The 7,389-nt window shown below is 39.7% G+C and overlaps 1 protein-coding gene and 1 long non-coding RNA gene across 2 annotated transcripts; both read left to right on the forward strand.

The window, feature by feature from the left end:
* Positions 1 to 789: 789 nt before the first annotated feature.
* LOC144659282 (histamine N-methyltransferase-like) lies at positions 790 to 3,290 on the forward strand. Its single transcript, XM_078519702.1, has 2 exons — positions 790 to 915; positions 2,343 to 3,290. Exon 2 carries the CDS (start codon positions 2,364 to 2,366, stop codon positions 3,288 to 3,290), a length of 927 nt encoding a protein of 308 aa, XP_078375828.1. The 5' UTR covers positions 790 to 915; positions 2,343 to 2,363.
* A 2,749-nt stretch (positions 3,291 to 6,039) lies between these two features.
* LOC144661568 (uncharacterized) lies at positions 6,040 to 7,231 on the forward strand. Its single transcript, XR_013572306.1, has 2 exons — positions 6,040 to 6,223; positions 6,834 to 7,231. It is a non-coding gene; the product is annotated as an uncharacterized LOC144661568 (long non-coding RNA).
* Positions 7,232 to 7,389: the final 158 nt, after the last annotated feature.

Here is a 7,389-nt window from a genome sequence, read left to right on the forward strand (position 1 = left end):
TCGCAGTGATATTGCAATTAAAGAAAAAGGGTCAAAGCCCGGGTGGGGGGGGGGGGGGGGGGTACTCCCATAAATTTCGGATAAGGGTGTGCCGCGAAGGTTCTTAAACCCTGAAACCATTTTAGGATAAAGAAAGCAGAAATTGATACCCTTTTAAGGCCCAAAACCGAAAAATGACACCCTATTTAAGGGAAGGAGAAGCGTTCCGTGACGTCCCAAACCGAGCGGCTAACCGCGCACGGCCAAACACAAATCTTTATAAAATCGCTTTACTAATACTTGAACGGATTGTTCGGTTTTAAGATACATTTTTATTCCGATTAGCTGGGCGTTTATTAAAGCTGATAGAATTTAGGTACCCGTACCCTATCTAAGGACCACAACAGGAACAAAATGCCAAAAGGAGCAAAAATGATACCCTATTTAAGAACTGAGAACCTCAAAAACCATACCCTATCCCCGTGGCACATACCTATATAGCCCATATATGGGAGTACCCCCCCCCCCCCCCCCCATGTGTTTCTCACAGTAAATGAGTGCGTGACCAATAACTTCTAGCTATGAATTGTAAAACGATATCTCTTGTGTAAACACATTTTAAATTCTCTATTTTCTTTTGTTCGCCATTACGCTGATGACATTTCCCACGGTTTAAACCAAACAGTCAGTCTGATACTATCGTCAGAAACGCAGGCAAATCGGACGTGATACTTTTGCCCTAACCTTCTTTAAAGAAAGGAGTGTTCAGAAAAACCATTAAGTAATTAAACGGCACCCTGACGAAATCATTTTTGACAAGGTAGCTGAGTTCTTCACGTAAGAAGCGAACAGGACGCTCCAGGAACTCGAAGATTGTGAATTTGATGTCTCAGTGATCCAAAGGCGCCTCTTGCATAAGACTAAAGAAAAAGATAGGTATTAATAATACTATTTGACATGTACGCAATATGCACTTTGTACAGAAACCGAGGTGGCTCAGCCATTTTCATTTTCATTTTCATTTTCATTTTCATTTGCGAGCGTTTGCATTGCGGTGTCTGACATTTGCAGAATGTAGAATGCAGACTGCAGACTGCAGACTGCAGACTGCAGACTGCAGACTGCAGAATGCAGAATGCAGACTAAGAGAATATATTGTGTTACCTTTACCATTGTTGAAAGCTAACCGTAAACAGGCTAACCGGAGTGTTTAGTAGGCTAACCGGAGTGATCTTTTCACTCGGGTTAGCCTACTACGCACTCCGGTTAGCCTACTATTCACTCCGGTTAGACGAAATAGCACTTGGGTTAGCCTGTTTACGGTTAGCTTTCAATAGTGGTAAAGGTAACACAGTATATTCTCTTAGTCTGCATTCTGCATTCTGCATTCTGCATTCTGCACATGTCAGACACCGGTGCATTGTCACTAGGGACACTAGGGTTTTAAATGCTCTTTGAATTTTACTTTCGCGACGATGCGCTGGCGGTTTTGGTTTTTAGTTTCATTTCTTTTCTGTTATCACTTAGAATATCAACTTTCATTTTCATTTTTGCTTTTCATTAAATTGCACATTTTACGAACAATGACTTCAATCACTCGGTCAGGTTGGAGTTGAACAAAGGTAGTTTTTAAATAAATAAATAAATAAATAAATAAATAAATAAATAAATGGTAAATTTGGAGATCGGTAAATTAGTGATAAAAATGAAATACTTCACGAGCGTGGGACAAGAAAAAACGCCCAACCGGTATCTGTGAGGCCATGGGTTCGATTCCCGTCGGGGACTCAGATTTTTTTTTCCCACGCTCGTGAAACATTTCATCTTTATCAAAGGTAGATTTGTACGTTTATTTATCCGCCCGCCCACGACTGGGAAAAAATAATAAATCCGCCATGGGCTCGTTCTTCGAACTTTGAACTTTCGGACTCAAAGTTCAATGGAAAAAGGTTCTCATGGGGGCAAAAAGTGTAAGCAGAAAAAACCCACTTATAAGGTCTCTGAAAGCTGCTCAAGCGGCACAAGGTTATTAGTGTCACCACCTCTTGTTATATGACAAAGTTATTCTCGTGTAAGTATTTTAAAATTAAAGGGCGGGTGATTAGCTAATAAGCGCTGCATTGTTGATAAGCCAGAACTTAATCCCTTTAAAAGCTCTATCGAGTTTATATAATCCCACATTCCTTTATATATGCAAACTTCATTTCGTTAATAGCAAGTTTGGTCAATTGAAATTTCAAGCTGAACAAATATATGTTTGTCACACGCCTCTCGAAACGCCTTGAAAGTAAGCCAGCTCGGGGACTTTAGGGCTTAAATAATAGAGCCATAAGCACGCTAATATTTTTTTTTTTTAATTTCAGCTCTGCTTCGTTGAAACAAAGATGGCTCAACATAACCCTCGCCTTCTTTCCTCGCATCCTGAAGCATACGCTCGTTCCTTTCAATGTTTTCTAGCTTCAACAAACCAAAGGGATGTCATCTTACAGTGCATCGAAAAGCACATAGTTCCACTTTTAATCAACAATGGAATTTCCGATCTTCTACAAAGTCATTCATCAACCGACTCGCCTTTTCGTGTTCTCAGTGTTGGTAGCGGAGAAGGTGTAAACGACATTCACCTTCTTGAAGCTTTCAGCAAGATTCGCCAAAAAGAAGGAGAAAGAATTTCAATGTTCACCCGCTGCATTGAGCCAGACAAAGACAGGTTGTCGGCATTTCGCGAAAAAGCGGCGATTCTGCCGGAACATGTGAAGGAACGAGTAAACGTTGATTTTGAATGGGTTCCTATGACCTTCCAAGAATATACGTCACAAAAGAACGAAGATGACGTCACATTTGATGTGGTTCACTTCATACACAGCATCTATCATCTCGACGAAAAAGAAGCGCTTGTTCACTGCTACGAGAAAGAGCTTGGTGAGAAAGGAATAATAATATCTGTCGCTCAAAGCAAAGAAAATCTGATGAGCATTCTTGCTGAACTCCCAGATTTAGGGCGACACGTTGCTTCATACCCCAGAAATGGAGATGTAATTTCTGTAGCGATTGAGCAAGGATGGAAATATTTCACATGTCCAGGTGATACTATAAGTGTTAATATCGCCTCCATGTTTGATAGCTCGTCACGCGAGGGAGATCATCTCCTGGATTTTCTCACGCATATAAAAGATATTCGACAAACTGAAGAAATAGAAATTGTTGACAACATCACGAACTTTTGGAAGGAACAATGGTTTATTAACGAGCTTGGAAAAAGAATTATCGAACTTAAAGACAATGCCGTGATCATTGTAAAAGGCTTCGCCTAACTTAATCATTTTACTCCAATTGTGAAACGAGGTTTTTCGAAATTATGATGACTTTTTGTAATACGTCGCTTTATTGGCACTTGGATGTATTTTATAAAAATTGCGAAAGACGGGTACATATAAACTTTCAATAGATCTAAATGTGACAAAATAACGATATAGTAGTCCTTGCATGTGTAAAGACCCCGAAATTGGGTTTTCGTAGCACCCCCTTGATGCCTACTTGTTACCAGGATTGTAACTGATGCGTAAGGAAGCTAGGGCAAAGTTTTTACGGCGTTGGTCTGGGGATACTTTTTGCTTTGTTAATACAAGTGATGTAAAAACTCTAGAACAAATCATGAAATACAGGTCCAAAGATAATAAAATATTTTAAAATATACTTAAAATTGGTGTTTTGTCACATTTCACACTTTTTATGATTTTTTTTACCAATCTTTGCACCCGTTGCCATGGAAGCCGCACTGCGGCTTCCATGGCACTCCGCCTCCTTAGCCTGCGAGCAGGCTCACCTTGGGGCACGCACGATAGCTACACGAGAGCCCCGCCTTATCGCTACGCTCGCCACTCGCGTGTGCCCCAACGTATATTCGCGCGTGCCCCAACGTGAGCCTGCTCGCAGGCTACTGCCTCCTCCCCAATATCCCTTCCAATTCTCCCGGAGATTGAATACACTAAGCGATCTTGAAATTTGTCGGCGTATATTTGCAAACAGTGTTTTCGCCGGTCTCAGAGACATGCAGATTGATGCTTAAGACGCAAATAAAAGCAACAGAAAAAACTTTTCCTTTTGCAAGTACGGCGAATGTTCGTTTCTTTGCCCGACTAGTTTCCGAAAACTTCCTTATTTCAGATTCAGCTCTGCTAGCTTCTTCTTTGCCCTGCTCCCTGTCACGATTTTCATTCTCTTCGTTGAACGAAACATCCTCGACGTGCTTTTGAGCAGAGAAAATTTCGTATTCCTTTGGCTGGCCGCCATGTTTATTGCGATCTGGCAGGAATAAAATTCAATGCGCATACTTAACCTTGTCCCCAGGGGCTTCTCCGTTTTCAAAATGAGGCTAAAAACGGAGAAGACCTTGGGGACGAGGTTGTGCGCATACTCCGTAAAGGAGAATTATTCTCGGCTCTCCTCGTAACTCCTCGAGGGAACGTTATCCCGCCAAAATACATTAATATAATTTATGAATTTGGTTTGGTGCGCCAAAAGCACGACGTTTGAACCGCTGCCGTGCCAGAGTCGTGTAACACGGCATGGCGTGTCGAACTAAATTGCTGTGCAGAACTCAATTCAAAAGTTTGATTCAGACGCCGTGCTTCTGCCGTGCTTTTGTCGATTTTTGTGCTTTTGTCGGAGCGGAGCATCCATAGGCAGGCAAATGGTATCCTATCGAACCGAGAAATTTTGGTTGTCGCGTACGTCCGTTCGTACGTACGCACGGATTAGGCCTGGAAACGAGCTAGGCTCCGGTGGCAACCCCGTCTTTTGGCGGGAAAAATCATTATAGACATGATTGGACGTCTTTGTTAAGGCCAATTGAAAATTCTGTGAAAAGAGCATGCAAACTCTTCGTTTCAAACCGATCGAGGCAATGTGAGAATTGAATTCCTAACTTGCAATAATTACGCAAGCTTTCTGTTTTACTTTTTCAATATCGAGGCGAATTATATACAGCTAATATTTAAAATAATCTCACTTGAAACAATAGTTCAATAGTTCAACTTATTTTCGTGGCTGCCCCGTGCCCTTCCCGGACGGTAGATATTTAATAGCTTTTCAAGACTCCTCATACTAGTAAACAATTAAGTGAACATGTGCAGATTTCCCCAAGAAAGCGGTCTATTTACAACTTGAAGAAATTGTGTATGTTAATAAAAAGAACTTTTTCCGGATTTTTTTTTTTTTAATCTAAATAAATGACTTTTCTTTTCTGGAATGAAAAACCACAAAAAGTATAAATGTTAATTAGTAGCTCGGTTGTTGCTTTTCCAAGAATCTCACGGATCAGTTAAACCTGTCAGCTCACCCAAGGTTTCCAGGAAAATCGGTAATACAAAACTAAATATTCTGGGAAAAGAGCCAACTCTTTAAATTGTTTCAAACTGACCAAGGTTATGTGAGAATTAAAACCTTTACTTGCAATGATTACTCAAGCTTTCTGTTTTAGTTTTTCAGTATTGAGGCTAAGTATATGCAACTTTTTTCTAAATAACCTCGCTTGAAAGAACGATTGTATTTCAATTGGTTAGTAGTCATAGCTGTCCCAGTGCCCTCCCCGGACGGTAAAAATTAAAAGCGTTTCCAAGTTTTCTCTACGTACTACAGTAAACAATTGAACACGTGCGGATTTTTCCGGGAAAGCGGTCTATTTATGGCTTACATGTGGCCGAGCTTTATTTAAGTCCTCAGAAAAGTGGAATAGTAGTTCGTGTTTCACTTGCTCTCGACAGCAACATGAAACGCGTAGTACAAAGTAACACTGAGATAGACCTCTATCACTTCAAACAATGCAAGAGTAAGGCGGATTTTTCTTAAGAGAGAAATACATCGTAAAGGCAAATTGAAGATACGATGTTATGAATTTGAATATGTTTTTTTCTTCTATTTTTTTATATATCCATTTAAAGATAGCTTAGAAGACGCTTAAAGAAAAACTCACTTATTAAAAGAAAAACAAACATTTAAAAAGATAAGCTATCAAATAGCAGCCAACTTCAGCAGAAGCTTTCCCAGAAAATTATTGTTTAAGGTCTTTCTTTACGTTAGGTTAAGTGTGTTTCCGAGAAAATCATTGCCATAATTGCATGCTGACGTAATTTTCTCGGAAATTTAAAAGCACGTACCTGTAACGAATCCCCAACATTCACAAAGGAGAAACGAAGGAAGACGATTCCTGAATTACACAAAGAACATTTACTTCAGCTTGTTCCAGGTACGTATTATTAAGTGATTCTTCCCCGTTGGCTGTTTCAGTAGAATTATAAATATATATATAAGCGACGAATATCATTTTAGTTGACGAATAAGCTCGATGTGAAATCATTTGTGGATCCATGTTGCGAAGCAAATCTCTTTTAGCTGGAAGTCTACGTGTATTGAAGAACCGAAACAATCGACGAAAATTCATCTGAACACGTTTCAAGGCTTTCTAACAAATTCAAAAGCCAGCAGAACTTAATTTGAGTAATACTAGTATGAGTTGTTGGAGTGCAGTATGGTTAAAAACGGATAGAAAAATTTCCTTTCAATTTCCTTCTGTTGTGAAAACAAGTCGAAGAAGACTCGGGCGGCAAAATTTACAAATATTGTAACAAATCCTGGTAGTTTTCTCTGGAACATCAGAATCATAGTTTTGTAGAGACGATCGGTAACTTCGATTAAAACTAGTTTGCCTTGGTAAACAGAGAAGGAATACGAGTTTAAAGTTTTTAAAACCTGGGTAAAATGTTGTTAACGTCGTGAACGCGATTTGGAGCAGAGTTTACGGCATTTAGATGGCCTGGGAAAAAGATGGATAACAATTTTCATCACTTTTTTTGTAGTGAATTAATTAAGAAGAATGGACAACGAAGGAGGCAAAAAATCTGGTGAGGAACCCAAGAACCCAACGACTAAAGAAGATGCGGCTCGTATTCAGAGGGCTGAGGCAAAACAACATGGCGGCGGGGTGGAGAAAGGAAGTCATGCTGCGCGTGCTCAGGCTGCTGCAGATAAGCGTGAAAACAAGAACGCTGGCAACTGAACTACACCTGAAGTAGAAGATTGGCAAATTAGGACGAAAACATGAATACAAGTTAGCAGTAGAAATGTGGTTTAATTCGATCGGCTTTTGTCGTCGAGTATTACTCTTGAAACTATCATGCATGTAATGTAGATTTGTTCTTTCGGATTCGAGACATATGAAAATGTGAAAGATAATAAATACAACTGAAAACGCTGACAGTTGTGCTGTTTTGTTTGTTTGCTTGTCAAGTAGTTTTTTGTTCTAATTAGCTTCACAGACACATAGTTAGAATTCTAACTTGCAATAACTACGCATGGTTTCTGTTTTACTTTTTCAGTATTGAGGCAAATTAATTAGACACAGCTTATTTCTTA

This window comes from Oculina patagonica, chromosome 7 (assembly GCF_052425735.1).
Source record: "Oculina patagonica isolate OP01 chromosome 7, crgOcupat, whole genome shotgun sequence".
Taxonomy (NCBI): domain Eukaryota; kingdom Metazoa; phylum Cnidaria; class Anthozoa; order Scleractinia; family Oculinidae; genus Oculina; species Oculina patagonica.